The sequence below is a fragment of the Chrysemys picta genome, chromosome 3, assembly GCF_011386835.1.
Source record: "Chrysemys picta bellii isolate R12L10 chromosome 3, ASM1138683v2, whole genome shotgun sequence".
NCBI classification, from domain to species: domain Eukaryota; kingdom Metazoa; phylum Chordata; order Testudines; family Emydidae; genus Chrysemys; species Chrysemys picta.
Genome location: NC_088793.1, coordinates 4,275,358 through 4,292,360, shown reverse-complemented (window position 1 = coordinate 4,292,360; position 17,003 = coordinate 4,275,358). Strand labels below are relative to the sequence as shown.

At 55.0% G+C, this 17,003-nt stretch overlaps 1 protein-coding gene across 1 annotated transcript; it reads left to right on the top strand.

Annotated features, from left to right (window-relative positions):
• Positions 1-555: 555 nt before the first annotated feature.
• On the top strand, positions 556-17,003 carry LOC135982132 (dynein regulatory complex protein 1-like). Its single transcript, XM_065587408.1, has 11 exons — positions 556-749; positions 4,838-4,925; positions 5,725-5,837; positions 7,239-7,422; positions 8,450-8,587; positions 9,506-9,592; positions 11,816-11,938; positions 13,220-13,359; positions 14,907-15,041; positions 15,410-15,645; positions 16,335-17,003. Exons 1-11 carry the CDS (start codon positions 619-621, stop codon positions 16,592-16,594), a joined length of 1,635 nt encoding a protein of 544 aa, XP_065443480.1. The 5' UTR covers positions 556-618; the 3' UTR covers positions 16,595-17,003.

Genomic DNA, 17,003 nt, shown 5'->3' with positions numbered 1-17,003 from the left:
AGCGGGGTTCGCAGGGGGCGGGGCCGGAGCGCGCCGGTTCGCAGGGGGCGGGGCCGGAGCGCGAGGGTTTGCGGGGGGCGGAGCCTGAGGGACGGTTTGCAGGAGCCGGGGCCGGAACGCGAGGGTTTGTGGGGGCGGGGCCCAAACGCGGGTTTGCAGGGGGCGGGGCCGTAACGCGAGGGTTAGAAGGGGGCGGGGCCGGAGGGCGAGGGTTTGCGGCAGGGCGGGGCCGGAACGCGAGGGTTTGAAGGGGCGGGGCCGGAGCGCGGGGTTTGCGGAGGGCGGAGCCTGAGGGACGGTTTGCAGGGGCCGGGGCCGGAACGCGAGGGTTTGTGGGGGCGGGGCCCAAACGCGGGTTTTGCAGGGGCCGGGGCCGGGGCGCGAGGGTTTGCGGGGGGCGGGGTTCAAGCGCGGGTTTGCAGGGGGCGGAGCCCAAACGCAGGGGGCGGGGCCGAGGCAGAGCAGATTCGCAGGGGGCGGGGCCGAAGCCGAAGGGTTTGTGGGGGGCGGGGCCCGAGCGCAAGCCCCGCCGGAGCTCGCGCTCCGCCCCCGACGCCGCGCGCCGCGTTGCTTAGCGACGCTGGGGCCGGGGCCGGGCCCCGCCGGGCTGGGGGCGGCATGAGCCGGGCGGCGCTGGGCGAGGGGGAGCCCGAGGGGCCGGGGGAGCTGCGGCGCCCGTCGCTGAACTCGGAGGAGCGGATCGCGGCTCGGCGCCTCCGCATCGCGGCCCGGCTGGAGGCCAAGCGCCGGTGAGAGCGGGGAGCCGGGACCCCCTCCCCGATCATCCCCCTCCCGACCCGGCCCCCCCCCGACCCTGAACCGGGCCGATCCGGGCCCCCCCAACCGCCCCCCGACAATGTGAAAGTCAGTGGGTTGGACGGGGGCACCTGGGGGCCCAACTGTGGGTCTTGGATGCCCGACCGGCCTGTCCCAGGGACTGATGCTTCCCCCTCCCTGGGCTGGTGTCTCCTGTAGCCAAGTCACTGCTCGGTCCGTGGGACACGGGCTGTGGGAGCAGCAGCCTTAGAATTAGGGGTCGGGGCCAATAGAAGACCAGCCGCCTTCTCTGCATTGGGCCCAACGGGCCGGTGCGCCTCTGCAATCCCTGCCAACCGCCTTGCCAACGAGATGTGGAACCAAACACACAGCAATCCACTGGAACTGACTAGGCAGGAGCCTCCCCACCGGACACTGACGTGCTCCACCATGGCAGTAACCCTGTAGTCAGTGCTGAGCTCTCACGCCACGATGGGGGGACCCCGTGATCTCCCGTCAGCGTCTGAGAGCATCTGGGTCCCTCTTCCATCGAGCGCTGCGCTGATTCGCCCTTGTGGGATCTTACAGGATCACAGAACCAGGTGCTATGGCTCCAGGGAGCTCTTTAAGCTATGGAAGATGTGACGGAGAGACTGCCGAGACTCATCAAGCCCTCGGATCGCTACCCCTTCCTGCTTCTCCACGTGGGCACCAATGATACTGCCAAGAATGACCTTGAGCGGATCACTGCAGACTACGTGGCTCTGGGAAGAAGGATAAAGGAGTTTGAGGCGCAAGTGGTGTTCTCGTCCATCCTCCCTGTGCAAGGAAAAGGCCGGGGTAGAGACCGTCGAATCGTGGAAGTCAACGAATGGCTACGCAGGTGGTGTCGGAGAGAAGGCTTTGGATTCTTCGACCATGGGATGGTGTTCCAAGAAGAAGGAGTGCTAGGCAGAGACGGGCTCCATCTAACGAAGAGAGGGAAGAGCATCTTCGCCAGCAGGCTGGCTAACCTAGTGAGGAGGGCTTTAAACTAGGTTCACCGGGGGAAGGAGACCAAAGCCCTGAGGTAAGTGGGGAAATGGGATCCTGGGAGGAAGCACAAGCAGGAGAGCGCAAGAGGGGAGGACTCCTGTCTCATGCTGAGAAAGAGGGACGATCATTGAGTTATCTTAAGTGCCTATACACAAATGCAAGAAGCCTGGGAAACAAGCAGGGAGAACTGGAAGTTCTGGCACAGTCAGGGAACTATGATGTGATTGGAATAACAGAGACTTGGTGGGATAACTCACATGACTGGAGTACTGTCATGGATGGATATAAACTGTTCAGGAAGGACAGGCAGGGCAGAAAAGGTGGGGGAGTTGCGTTGTATGTAAGAGAGGAGTATGACTGCTCAGAGCTCCGGTATGATACTGCAGAAAAACCTGAGAGTCTCTGGATAAAGTTGAGAAGTGGGAGCAACAAGGGTGATGTCGTGGTTGGAGTCTGCTATAGACCACCAGACCAGGGGGATGAGGTGGACGAGGCTTTCTTCTGGCAACTAGCAGTAGTTGCTAGATCGCAGGCCCTGGTTCTCATGGGAGACTTTAATCACCCTGATATCTGCTGGGAGAGCAATACAGCGGTGCACAGGCAATCCAGGAAATTTTTGGAAAGCGTAGGGGACAATTTCCTGGTGCAAGTGCTGGAGGAACCAACTAGGGGCAAAGCTTTTCTTGACCTGCTGCTCACAAACAGGGAAGAACTAGTAGGGGAAGCAAAAGTGGATGGGAACCTGGGAGGCAGTGACCATGAGATGGTCGAGTTCAGGATCCTGACACAAGGAAGAAAGGAGAGCAGCCGAATATCGACCCTAGACTTCAGAAAAGCAGACTTTGACTCCCTCAGGGAACAGATGGGCAGGATCCCCTGGGAGAATAACATGAAGGGCAAAGGGGTCCAGGAGAGCTGGCTGTATTTTAAAGAATCCTTATTGAGATTGCAGGAACAAACCATCCCGATGTGTAGAAAGAATAGTAAATATGGCAGGCGACCAGCTTGGCTAAACAGTGAAATCCTTGCTGATCTTAAACGCAAAAAAGAGGCTTATAAGAAGTGGAAGATTGGACAAATGACCAGGGAGGAGTATAAAAATATTGCTCAGGCGTGCAGGAGTGAAATCAGGAAGGCCAAATCACACTTGGAGTTGCAGTTAGCAAGAGATGTTAAGAGTAACAAGAAGGGTTTCTTCAGGTATGTTAGCAACAAGAAGAAAATCAAGGAAAGTGTGGGCCCCTTACTGAATGAGGGAGGCAACCTAGTGACCGAGGATGTGGAAAAAGCTAATGTACTCAATGATTTTTTTGCCTCTGTCTTCACGCACAAGGTCAGCTCCCAGATTGCTGCACTGGGCAGTACAGCATGGGGAGAAGGTGACCAGCCCTCTGTGGAGAAAGAAGTGGTTCGGGACTATTTAGAAAAACTGGACGTGCACAAGTCCATGGGGCCGGATGCGCTGCATCCGAGGGTGCTAAAGGAGTTGGCGGGTGAGATTGCAGAGCCATTAGCCATTATTTTTGAAAACTCATGGCGATCGGGGGAGGTCCCGGATGACTGGAAAAAGGCTAATGTAGTGCCCATCTTTAAAAAAGGGAAGAAGGAGGATCCGGGGAACTACAGGCCAGTCAGCCTCACCTCAGTCCCTGGAAAAATTATGGAGCAGGTCCTCAAGGAATCAATTATGAAACATTTAGAGGAAAGGAAAGTGATCAGGAACAGTCAGCATGGATTCACGAAGGGGAAGTCGTGCCTGACTAACCTAATTGCCTTCTATGATGAGATAACTGGCTCTGTGGATGAGGGGAAAGCAGTGGATGTGTTATTTCTTGACTTTAGCAAAGCTTTTGATACTGTCTCCCACAGTATTCTTGCCACCAAGTTAAAGAAGTATGGGCTGGATGAATGGACTGTAAGGTGGATAGAAAGCTGGCTAGATCGTCGGGCTCAACGGGTAGTGATCAATGGCTCCATGTCTAGTTGGCAGCCGGTTTCAAGTGGAGTGCCCCAAGGGTCGGTCCTGGGGCCGGTTTTGTTTAATATCTTTATTAATGATCTGGAGGATGGTGTGGACTGCACTCTCAGCAAGTTTGCAGATGACACTAAACTAGGAGGCGTGGTAGATACACTAGAGGGTAGGGATCGAATACAGAGGGACCTAGACAAATTAGAGGATTGGGCAGAAAAAAACCTGATGAGGTTCAACAAGGACAAGTGCAGAGTCCTGCACTTAGGACGGAAGAATCCCATGCACTGCTACAGACTAGGGACCGAATGGCTAGGTAGCAGTTCTGCTGAAAAGGACCTAGGGGTCACAGTGGACGAGAAGCTGGATATGAGTCAACAGTGTGCTCTTGTTGCCAAGAAGGCTAACGGCATTTTGGGCTGTATAAGTAGGGGCATTGCCAGCAGATCGAGGAACGTGATCGTTCCCCTTTATTCGACATTGGTGAGGCCTCATCTGGAATACTGTGTCCAGTTTTGGGCCCCACACTACAAGAAGGATGTGGAAAAATTGGAAAGAGTTCAGCGGAGGGCAACAAAAATGATTAGGGGTCTGGAGCACATGACTTATGAGGAGAGGCTGAGAGAACTGGGATTGTTTAGTCTCCAGAAGAGAAGAATGAGGGGGGATTTGATAGCAGCCTTCAACTACCTGAAGGGGAGTTCCAAAGAGGATGGAGCTCGGCTGTTCTCAGTGGTGGCAGAGGACAGAACAAGGAGCAATGGTCTCAAGTTGCGGTGGGGGAGGTCCAGGTTGGATATCAGGAAAAACTATTTCACTAGGAGGGTGGTGAAACACTGGAATGCGTTACCTAGGGAGGTGGTGGAGTCTCCTTCCTTGGAGGTTTTTAAGGCCCGGCTTGACAAAGCCCTGGCTGGGATGATTTAGCTGGGAATTGGTCCTGCTTTGAGCAGGGGGTTGGACTAGATGACCTCTTGAGGTCCCTTCCAACTCTGATATTCTATGATTCTATGATTCTATGATTCTATGAAGATGACGTGTTACTAAAGTGTTTCTCTTCCCCGTGTCCCCACACAGGGAGGCCCTCGGAGAAGATCCAGATGCGAAGAAGGCTGAGGCAGAAGAGCTGAGCCGGAGCCACCAGCAGATAGAAGAAAGCAGACAGGTCAGAACTCAGCTATGGCAATAGAGATCAACACGGGCAAGTTGCTTAGGGCCCCTGAATCCCACGTCTGGCTCCGGACTCCTAGTCAGGCAGCCAGTGATGTCACAGCCCAGAGTAAACCAATGGACCTCGTGTTTTGACATAGCGAGAACTAATGTTTGAAAAACATGTCCATGTGCCAGGCAGATCTACAACCATAAGCTCATGAAAAATGTTGCTTCTGAAGCACCAGCTTCTTCTACCTATTCACCTTTAGGAGTTCCTGAAAACAGCCTCCTACTTCCAACTCTGCAGCTAAAGCCAGGCAAGCACCCGCTATACTGAGCTTCAAAGTACAAACCATGGTGCGTGGTACTCGCTCATCGCACTAAGGGTGTAGCGAAGCTAGAACCCACTGGGAAGAACTGGGCCTCATGGTGGTAACAATGATTCTTCGAGATGATTGCCTGCGTAGAGCTGCCCTGCAGGTGACACACATGCCTCGGGCGCATTCGGTTCCTTCCTGTAGATCGAGAATCTGTTGTGAGGCTCTGACCTAGTGAGGAAGGAGGGTGGGGCATGTGGGTCCATGCTGGGAGTCATCTCGAAGACCCAGTCACCAGGGGAAATGAAACTTTTTTTCTTCTTCAGTGGAAGCAGCAGGTGCACAGACTACTTGTATTTAGGTACTAAATATGGATGTAGGAGCCAGACTTTAGACACCTTGGCTTGAAAAATGCTAGCCAAGTAGTCCTCCACTGCAAGGGGATTGGGCCCCTTTGCCTACGTGGGTTGCTCTGTCGTTTTGCTGTGTTCACAGAGGCTAGCTAAGCTGCTCAATGACGGCACGCAGCTAGTGACCAATATCCAGGTGGCTGCAGACGCAAGGGAGACCCAGAGGAGGGCTGAGGAGGACGAACTCAAGCGACAGAGGTAAGAGATCCCGCAGCTCTGCTGTGTCACTGGCAGGAAGATCTTTGCTCCCCTGCTAGGCCCTGCGCATCCCCTGACAGCGTCAGCTCGGAGCAGGGCCACCCACATGCCAATCAACTGGGGCCGCTTTGGCAACTCACTGGCAGGCGAGAACTGGGTTTAATTTACATCAAGGGGCAAATGGCAGCCCCCCTCATCTGTCATATGCAGAGGTGGCAGGGAGAAGCTGCAGGTCCCAGCATGCAATGCGGCCTGCCTGATTGGATCTGGATGGAGCATTGCATGCTGGTGTGTATAGCTTCCCCAGCCCGCACTCGGGCACGGAAGGTGATGGTGATTACTTGTGAGAACGGTGTGGCCTGCAGGGTCTCATTTAGCCACCACCCCTGGTTTAGAGGAGCCAGCACTGGCCTCTCCTCTTTGGGATTGCAGTGGAGAAGCCTGGTTGTTCAGCCCCATCTCCCTGCTGTGGGATTTACCCGTTATCATGGGCAAACAAGTCCAACGTTGCTGAATGGACCTGTGCCTCCTAAGAGCCCCCAGTCATTTTCATGGCACTCCCCAGGAACCTGCTGGGACCGGAGAGCCAGGGGACTGATAGGAAATCGTGAGCCTTTCACTTGTGGGTCACTTTGGGAGGGGACGGTGTGCAATGGTTTTGTTCTGGGCTAGTTCTTAGGTGATCTGTGTCCATCTCTCGGCTGGCAGCCTTGCTGGAAGTTTCCCTAGGAAAGACAAAACCCCTCAGTCCCTGGCGATGGCCCACTGGCAGGGCGTGTGTGTGAGGGAAGCGTGTGCTGCTGCTACGGGCACTGGACCTGCTCCATGGATGAATGGAGGCCTTGGGTCCCTCGTGCTGCAGATCCAGCCTCTTCTGCTAATGCGAACCTCACTGGGTCGGTGCCTGCTGCTGGAGCTGGGCTTCCTTGGCCAAGCCCACTGGCAGCAGTGGGAATGGTGCAGGGGGGCTGCGACGCTGGCCTCCCGACAGACCCAGCTAGCCAGACGAGCGTTTCCACAGCCGGTTTGTTCTGACCAATTTCTGCTTGTGTAATGTGCTCCCTTTGAATCCAGTGCATTCCCAGGGCTCTGGGCCAGAGACCAGTCCTGCAGCCATGTTTGTCGTGTCCTCTACATACTGGCTGCAGAGTCGTCTCTCTTAGTGCATGGAGCCTTTTCAGATCGGGAGATGGAGCCTATCGTTAGGGCTACAGAAAAGCTTGTTGCCCCACTAAGATCTCGTCTACCCTTTGGTTTGAAACTGATTTAGTCCCTAAAGCTGGTGTCCAGGAAGACACTAACACGGCTGGAAATCTCAATGTGGACGGGGCCAAGGGCAGCCGCCGAACCCTCCACCAGCCCCAGTTGCGTTATCTGCCTTGTGCTGGCTGCTCTCTGCAGGCTCGAGAAACTGGAGAACGAATCCAAGACTAATCAGGACAAGTTTGAAGAGATCACCTCGAAATGGGGCTCGGCCAAAGAGAAAACCATCCCGCGGGACCTGTGGGACGTGCTCAACCTGCAGCAGCAGCAGTGTGCTCTGCTCATCGAAGAGAAGAACAAGCTCATCAGCGAACTGCAGCAGGTAGATTGCCGGAGCCAGGAGTGCGGGGGGTGGGGTGTGTGTGGAGACGGCTGTGGGGCACGGAGGGTCTTGCTGGAGCATGTTAATGTTAGAGGGACACTGTCCAAGAGTAAGTGACCCAGAACTGCCTGTCGCTTCTCTTAGGCCAGGGTACTGTGCTCCCCTACAATAACAAATCCATATACACAGACTCAGCATACACTCATGTCCTAGCAGTAACAGACCAGGACCCAAGAAACCTGTTCCATACTTTTCCCACCCATACCCAACAACCCTCCAAGTTCACACCCAGGGTTCATACCCAACAACCCTCCAAGTTCACACCCAGCAATTTACTTTCCTCTCCCTCAGCTCTTCCGTTACCCCTGATTTCTCCAAGCTTTTGTCCTGCTGCTGAGGGGTGTGGGAAATACGGTTCTGTATTGTAGTTTAAATGAATTACTACTCAGAGCTCTGTATTGATATGCCTAGTAAGGAATCCATTTCTCAAAAAACATTTCCTGAATCTTTGTTGTTGTCTGTATTGTTACAGACATAATTGCTGACAGGTATTTTGAAATAACTGACCAAAAATAATTGAAACTGGTGTGATTTTTGACAAATAAAATGTGCAGAATTTTAAAATGTGTGCAGAATTTTAAATTTTTTTGTTGCAGAATTGTGATTTTTTTTTTTTTTTTTTTTTTTTTTTTTTTTACAGAATTCCCCCAGGAGTACTCTCCCTGCCAATGCTTGATTGTTCCTGTAATTTACTCTTGGGGCTTTCTAGTCCTGCCCCCCTTAGTCCAGACAAGGGTTAAATAGCCCAGGAATTGGGGCTTCCTCCTCCTTGCTAGCAAGTGTAGTAGATCTTCCCATCATCTCTTCTCTCTCCTAACCACTGTTCTGTTCCTCAGTTCTCTTCCCTCGTCACTTTCCATAATGGCTGAATGGGCAGATGCAGGATATTGATTGTTAGGTTCTCTGGCTTGTGCTGAAGCTCTGCAGAGCAGCGTTTCTCAGTTCAGTGTCTGCTCTTCTCCTGCAGGAGCTGAAAAGCAAAGATGACCAGTATGTGAAGGATCTCAAGAAGCAGTCAGACGACATTAACCTGCTGGTGGAGAGAATGGAGGAGCAGATCAGAAACCTAATGAAAACTTACCGTCGGGAACTCACGCAGATTGAGGTAGCAAATGGCCCCATAGCAGGATGGGAGCAAGCAGTGAATTATTCTCACGATAAATCCACCAGGGAGTTCTCCTTAATGGAATTATCTCCGGCAAAGGGGTCTCTTGCTCATTACACTGGCATTTCAGCAACGCTGGGTTCTGGCTTCAGATGTTTCTGTGGACCAGAGCTCTCACTTTGCCAGGTAGAAGTAAAACTGGAGATGAACGGAGCGCTGCGGTTCTGGTTATGTGATTCTGGGTCTTTCCCTCTCTAAGTTACTGGGGATCCAGTGGAGCCCAGGCCAGTAGAGACTGAAAGTTGCTTCTATGTGATGACTGTTCATTCCCAGATGTGTAAGGCCAGAAGGGACCATTCTGATTATCTAGTCTGACCTCCTGCAGAATGCAGGCCAGAGAATTTCACCCAATGGCCCATACGTTTTGGTTGAGCTAGACCGTATCTTTCCGTTTAATGTAGTGGCTTGTTGTGTGAACTGGATTTCATCCTCGCACCCACGCTACACTGTTCACAGACATCTTCCTACAAACCGAGAGAGCCAACAGCCCGCTTATCCCCAGACCCAGTAACACCAGCTTTTGTACCTGGCAGCTGCTGGGTCTGGGATGCTGTCGGGGCAATAGGGAGAGCGTGTTGTCTCACGGTTAGAGCAGCGCACTTGGAATCCCGAGGACTGGTTCTCTTTCCAGCCCTGCCACTGAACCCTGCTGTGACCTCGGGCACAGGGAGAGGATGCTGAGCTTGTGCCTGGGTGGCACCTGGCGGCGATCTGGAGCTGGCTTCTGTCACGGAAGCCTCTTGCCACTGCTCCCGGAGCTTGGCCCGGTACACAAGGCTTGTCCAGCGCTGGCAGCAAGCCGGGAGCGGGCCTTGCGGTGTGCACGGCGACCCGCTCACAGCACTGTCTCCTCCTCAGAAAGCTTTCGAGCTGGAACGGCGAGAGCTGCTGAGCAGTAACAAGAAGAAATGGGAGCAAGCCATGCAGGCCCACAACGCGCAGGAGGTAAGGAAGGGGAATTGTGATCAGCGAAGGAAGGCTCCTAGGCACTGAGCAGCACCATGTCTCAGTCCCTGGGCCCGCTCTTGACATTGAAGAGCCTGGGGTCAGAAGGGGCCAGGTGTGGGCAGAGAGCAGGTGGGCCGAAGCCCAGCCCTTGGCAGGGTAATGAATGCTTCACTCTGCCCTCCTCTTGTAGGGCTGATGCCTGCTACAGGGCAGGCGTAACTTGGCAGCCCAGCAATGCAGGATCCGGCTGCCCTGCGCTCCCTGTCCTTAGCACTCTGTACCTTGAAGAAGACACGGGAGGCTGGGGAGACGTCAGCTGGAGCACTGTGTCCACTGGGCGCCACACGTTTGGAAAGCTGTGGGCAAACTGGAGAGAGTCCAGGGGAGAGAGACAGAACTGATAAAAGGGTTAGAAACCCTGACCTATAGGGAAAGGTTAATAAAACCGGGCCTGTTTAGTCTTAAGAAAAGAAGACTGAGGGGGGGACCTGATAACAGTCCTCAAATCTGTGAAGGGCTGTTCTAAAGAGGACGGGGATCGATTGTTCTCCATGTCTGCTGAAGGAAGGAGAGAAGTGATGGGCTTTATCTGCAGGAGATTCATGTTAGTTATTGGGAAAAACTCTCCAACTCTCAGGGGAGTGAAGCTCTGGAACAGGCTTCCCAGGGAGGTTGTGCAATCCCCATTACCTGAGGTTTGTAGGAACAGGCTGGACAGACCCCTGTCAGGGGTTGTCTCAGTGGCGGATTAATGATTTTGCCACCCCCAGGCCCTGAAATAATTGCCGCCCCCAGTCCCATATGAACTTGTTTTAGTTTTTTTACAAATTTGTTTGAACTAAAATGAATCTAAATATCATTAAAATAATTGAACATTTACAAGTTTTATTATAAATAAAATTACAAGTACAGCGGACCCTCGCTTGAACACACGTCTGTATAGCGCGGGACCACGCATGGATCCAAAACTGAGAACCACTTAATTTCTTCCTTCCAGTCATATTATTAACATTTAGGAGTCTCGCGAGTATGTTTACTAAATGGCGTCACGCCGTCATTGGTGGGTTCAATACGCGCTATGATTGGTAGAATCGCGGCGTCACTGATGTCCCGATTACAAAAATGCTGCTATTATAAATTTGCCGGCCTAGGCCTTGTCGGCCTAGGCGATAATACGCCGCTGGGTGCTCTAGGTTCACTTGGTCCTGCCTCAGCGCAGGGGGCTGGACTAGACGACCTCTCGAGGTCCTTTCCAGGCCTACGTTGCTATGACTTTGTGATTCTATAACCTCAGAAAGGTAGGGCTGGAAGGGAGATCAAGAGGGCTTCTAGTCCAGCCCCCCACGCTGAGGTAGGATGAAATATACCTTAGTGTGGGGGGAGTACTGGACTCCGTTGTGCTAGGACACACAGGATTCCCACTTCCTTCTGCCCTGCCCCCGTCACTACTGCCCCTTCAGCCAGGGCCGATGGCTTTGCTCTTATGACGGAGGCCAGCACCTTGGAGCGTGGAGTCCGTGCAGAGGGCCCCGAGATACCTCAGTGACGGGCAGACTGGAATTGAATGAATAGACAGGGGATCCGATAGGTGGTTGGTCTTTTTTTTTTTTTTTTTTTTTACTCATTTTTTGTTTGATTGACTGTTGGGCCACATCCTCAGCTGGCGTAGATCTGCCGAGCTCCCCCAGACTTCAGCGGAGCAATGCAAATTCACACCAGCTGAGCTCTGGCCCCGGTTTTGTACCCGGACTCCTTGCTGCACTGTGGCTCCTTGGTGGCTGTGATGTGCTGGAGCAGGAACAGCCGGCGTCACTTCAGGGGCCTGAAAGGAAAGGGACGGAATGGGCACCCGATTAGCCTGGCTAGCAGCACATACCGGGTGGGCAGGTGTTCAGGGACTAGAGCAGATGGCTGGCTCTGTACCGCCTGTTCCAGTCACACTCACACTACACCCCGTATGCACTGTGTGTAAGGGAAAGACATAGTGTTAGTGTCTGAAGTAAAGACTGTCCGGTGTTGGGCACAGGGAGTGACGCTCCTGCCTGGTTCGGTGATAGCCCAGGGTCCCTTGTCCCCACTGGGCTGCTGCCTGGGAATGATCCATATCCCTCCTTGCTTTGGACTTGCCGGGGCAGCTGGGATTGGGAAGGCTGAGCAGCCGATCAGAACCGTGGCGATTCTCTGCAGTCGTTTGACTCTCCTCTGGTCTCCTGCCCTCAGCTGGCGAACCTGATCACCCGCATGCAGAAAGTGGAGGAGTACGAGAAGCAGCTGAACCAGCTGCGGGTGCAGGATGCCGAGGAGTACACTACCATCAAAATCCAGCTGGAGAACGACGTACAGGTGCGGGGAGCAGAGACACAGGACCCCACTGAGTGCATGGGGCCCACAAGGAGAACACAGCAACCGCTCGGTGGCTGTCATGGGGAAGGGACTCTTTCTTTTTAGCAGGGCTAAGCTAAATGGCTACATTTCCGCAAACTGCACCGCTTGTACTGAGACGGGAGAGAAGGGCAGCAGAATCAAACTCTCAGCCTTTCTGGGCTTGGCTTCCGTGTACAAAAAGTTAACAGTAGCAACCCCCCCCCCAGCTGGGGTACCCCTAGGCTTCCTCCCTCGTGATTGCTCAACATGCCCCCTAGATCCTCTCAGACAGTCACTTCCAGCTCTCTTCTATCCAGAGGGAGTAGTGAGCCTCATGTATTCGTGAGTTAGCTGTGCTTACTTGCGATCAGCACCTGCTCTTGGGGGGCGGGGGGGAGGTGTTTCAGGCAAACACTGCCCCCCTGTTACAAGGATAGAAACTTTCATGCATGTTACTTTTATCGGACTAGGCTCAGAAGGCGCTTCCCTCTGTATAGACTATTCCAGAATTATCCGTGATTGTGGCTTCCTGTGAAGCCGAGAGACTGAACTAGCCGGATCCCTGGTCTGCCCGGCACGGCAATTTCTGTCTTCCTAAGTAACCACCATTCATATTGCAGACCTTGTGACTGAGAAGTAAAATAACCCTCTTCCTACCGATGCGTCTTCAAGTGCTTGAATGACAACCTGTCCAACAGGAGGGAGGCAGAGAGATTCTCACACCTGCACCTGGATTGTGCGGCTTTAGCTCGGACAGTAGATGCTGCCTCTCGCCCGTGGGCTGCCATGAGAGCTGAGGGCCCCTTAACACTCGCGCTGACGTCGCTTGGCTGGGGGCTGCTGGCAGGGAGTTCTGAGCCGGTGACTCCCCTTGCCAGCCGATGGAACAGGACCTGGTGCACGGCTGCCCATGCTGCTGCCTGAGGGGTTGGCATGGGGGTGAGGAAGCTGATGCACTCTCTGTGCATGGCACTGAGTTGGTGGGTGACAGGCTAAATGAGGGGTTCGATAGCATGGCAGTACAGGGAATGTCTGTAGCACCTTGGTATCAAGGAGGGCTTCATACAGGGCTCGTCCTTTAGAGAAGGAGCTTCATTGTAAGACTTCTGCACTGTCCGGTAGAACCTGGGGAGTCCGTTCTAGGCACCCTCTTTCTAGAGCCCCAGGGCCAGCCATGCGATGGCAGGGAGGGGCTCTGGAGTTGCAAACCTTCCCCTGTCAACAACAGAGGATGGCTTTTTATTTTGTTTGGAATCTCAGATCCTGGAGCAGCAGCTGCAGCAAATGAAAGCCATTTACCAGCTGAACCAGGAGAAGCTGGAATACAACTTCCAGGTGCTAAAGAAACGGGATGACGAAAACACCATCATAAAATCCCAGCAGAAAAGGAAACTCAACCGGTAAAGGATCAGCCCAGTTCGTGTGGGGCTGGGGCAACACCTGCAGCCATATTCAGCACTCTCTGGGTCACGGTCCATGTTCTCACTGCAGCCCACAGCCCTCTCCCTCCCCCCACAAAGATTGAATATAATCGGGCTTTGCACAGGGGCTCTGTGAGCAGAGTCCTTCCCCCTCTGGGGGTGCTGCAGCCACTGGGCTGGGACAGGGGTGAGGAGTGGCCCATGTTCAGGCGCTAGGACATGCTTGCCCTTGTATGTCCGGCTCTGGCTGTGTGTATGGATTTATTTACTCCTGGGGGAATTCTGCACGGGTACAGAATGTACGTCCCCCACGGATATCTTTGCTTCCCCACAGAAAAATGACTTTCTGATGGGGAAGCAAAAGGAAGCCACAAGAGCGGTCATGCGCCCCTCCCCAGCAGTATGTTTCAGGTGCCCAGGGCAGCCGGCAGAGAGGTAAATCACTGTGGGGCGGGGGCAGGAATGGGGAACACCCGGCTGGTGGCTCCTACCCTGCGCTGGGCTTAGCTGCTAGTCCCGGCTGGGCTGGGGAGGACGGGGTTTCCTCTTCCCCTGCACGGCATCCAGGGCTGGGTCAGACCCACCCCCAGATTTCTCCCCCGGCTGCAGGTAGCTCTGCAAACTCCCCTCCCATCCCACTTCCTGCACCCATCACTCCTCAGCTGCGGGGGGAGGGACCCCTGTACAGGGAGCTGCTCCCCCATCTGCCCAACTCTCGTGCATCCAGACTCCCTCATCCCCAGACCCTCCTGCCAAGCCTCACCTCCCCCCTGCACTCAGAACCCCTCCGATGAGCCCCACACCCCCTGCACCTGGACCACCCCAAGTCATCTGCACCCGGGTCCCCACCCCACCAAGCCCCAACCAGCTGCTCCTGGATCCCCACTCCACTGAGTCCCACTCCCCCAGTATCTGGACCCCCCCACAGAGACCCCACATCCAGACCCCCCCCCGCTGAGCCCCACCCACCTTTACCTGGACCACCCTGCAGAGTCCCATTACCGTTGCACCCAGAACCCCCCAACAAGCCCCAATGCATCCAGATCTCCCCCCCCCCCCCCCGGATCCTCCACTGAGCTGCTCACACTTGGATTGCCCCACACAGAACCCTCTCAACCCACACCTGGGTCCCCCCACACTAAGCCCCTCCAGACTTGGATCTTGCCTTGCTGAGCCTGCCTGCGCACACCTGGTGCACCTGGCACAGAGGGGCAGGGCTCTGGGCTGTTTCTGGGGCAGGCCCAGTCCTTGTGCTGTGTCAGGGTTGGGTGCAGCCTCACCGCTGAGTCTGTGCCCCGGGATGCGGGGTGGAGCTGCAGGGTGATCTCCCACCTCTGTGCAGCCAGTGGCCTGTGCTCCCCACTGCCAGGCTGGAGCCCCCACATTTATTTGACAAATAGAATTTGCAGAATTTGAAAATATTGGGTGCAGAATTTTAATCTTTTTGGCGCAGAATTTGTAATGTTTTGGCACCGAATGCCCTGGGGAGTAATTTGTTGTTGTTAACAGCCTGCCCTCCTCTTCAGGTTGCATGATGTGCTCAATGCCTTGAGAATGAAACTGGCCAAACAGATAAAGCAATTCCAGGAGGAGAACCAGACCCTGACGGCCGACTACAAGCGCATTGTGGAGCAGTACAAGGATCTGCAGAGAACGATGAGGTACGGTGTGCCCCAGAGACGCGTCCTCTCTTTGCGCGGGGAGAATTCGCGTGAGCATTTGAGAGCAGCTTGCAGGACCCCCAGGGCCTCAGCAGAGAGCAGAGAGCAGCCACCCTCCCCTGGCTGCTTGGCTCAAAGTAGAGCATTGCTGGGTGGCCTGTAGTCTCTGTGATCTGCTCCACTGTCTTCAAGTTAAAGATAGCTGCAGCCCTGTTGTGGCACTCGACGGGCAGCTGTGGGGAGAGGTTAATCTCCGAAGGGACTGAGCATGTCAGGGGCGTCTGACCCACAGGGGGACCCCAGTGTCCAGGGCATGGAACGCTGCATGGGACAAGCCAGTCACCGGCAGGGCCTTTCCCTCCCTGCAGACACTTTGCCGTCATCGATGCCCAGAAGTTCCTGGAGCTCTGGCTGATGAACGAGGAGGAAGCCAAAGGGCTGGCGTGGAAAGCTCTCAAGGCCGATCGCGTCATTCACACCCAGCAGCTGGGGCTCCCCTGGGTGGAGCCTGACTCCTGGTTCCTGGACAACGTGGGCCCCATCGTGCACCGCAAGGCAATCAGATCTGCCAGCAAGCTGGCCCAGGAAGTGATGGCATTAACAGGTGGGACACGTGGCGTCTGTAATTCCCCCAGGATCTGAAAGCCCTTCCCATGTGCTGATTGCTGACACCTCCCTGCCCCCCATCCCGGAGGAGGAGGCTGAGGCCCAGAGGGGTTCAGCGACTTTCCAGGAGGGCTCAGTGAGTCCTTACGAGGCGGGGATAAACCCCCTGACCCCAAATCTCAGTGCCCTGCTCTGCTTTGCCTCTCCGGGGTGTGGAAGGAAAGCGAAGGGACCTGTCGTCATTGTAAATCCCCTGGGACAGCCAGACCAGATCTCTTTCTAATGACATGCACCTCTGCCCGCTGGCCGAGGCTGGGGTGGCATCACAGCCAGCCCTGCACCTTTTCTGCAAATCCCGTTTTAAAATGGAAACTCCTCCGCTCCCAACCACCCCGCACCCCCCTGCTCCTCATTGTCTCCAGCTCCTAGAGGCCAGTGCAATGACAGCCGCCCCTGCTGCTGTGAACTGCTTGCTGAGGTTTGCATCAGCTGCTGAAGTGGTAACCACACGAGATGGCTGGCACTGCTTCCAGACAGGCCTCCCAGCATCTCCCCTTTCATGGCTCTCCGTCCGACAGCCCTCTGAATAGACTCCTGTGCTGATTCCCCGGGGGTGGTTACCTGTGCCAGGTGAGGAGCGCAGCAGGTGACGGGTCTTCTGAGCTTCCCTCTTCCCTTGTGCTTCAGAAAGCAGCCAGCAGGAAGAGGAGGAGGAGGAGGGTGTGGAGGGAGGAAGAAAAGAGGCAGAGGCGGAGGCTGGAGAGGAAGTTAAACCTCCCCGGCACATCTCGGTGAAGTCTGTCAAACACATCCTGGAGCTCCTGTGCGACGAGTCAGTGAGTCCGTCCTTGCCAGCTCCGACCGCAGAAGGCTCTGTGTCGGCCCTTCGCCGGGCCGGTCCTCCTCAGAACAGCTTCTTGGATCTGAGGATTGTCTTCTTTTCCTGATCCCCCACTCTGGCTTCCAATGGGTTCAACGGTCAGGTCCCCGTGCTTTCTACAGCAGCACCCGGCACAGTGCGGCCGTGAGCTTCCACTGCCCGCACCCGGCACAGTGCAGCCGTGAGCTTCCACTGCCCGCACCCGGCACACTGCGGCCGTGAGCTTCCACTGCCCGGGCAGCATCTCTTGCTGAAGAATGTGTGTGTGAGGGGAGATGCTGACGTGTTTGGTGCCACCTGCATGCCACAGGGAGGGGGTAGAACGGGGCTGGTGCAATAGAGGATACATCAAAATGGCAATTAGCTAAGCTGCGTTCGCAACAGCTTGTAGGGATCTAAAACCGTCCTTCTGGGGAGTGTCCTATGGATCGGCAGGGTCAGACAGCTGTCGCGCCATGGCACGAGCCCCGGGAGAT

Bases quoted from the DNA above. Each gene is read 5' to 3' on its own strand.
- LOC135982132 (XM_065587408.1), top strand. From the start codon at position 619: ATGAGCCGGGCGGCGCTGGGCGAGGGGGAGCCCGAGGGGCCGGGGGAG. The intron at 4,926-5,724 runs GTCAGAACTCAG...CTGTGTTCACAG, and splicing joins AGATAGAAGAAAGCAGACAG to AGGCTAGCTAAGCTGCTCAA. The intron at 11,939-13,219 runs GTGCGGGGAGCA...TTGGAATCTCAG, and splicing joins AGCTGGAGAACGACGTACAG to ATCCTGGAGCAGCAGCTGCA.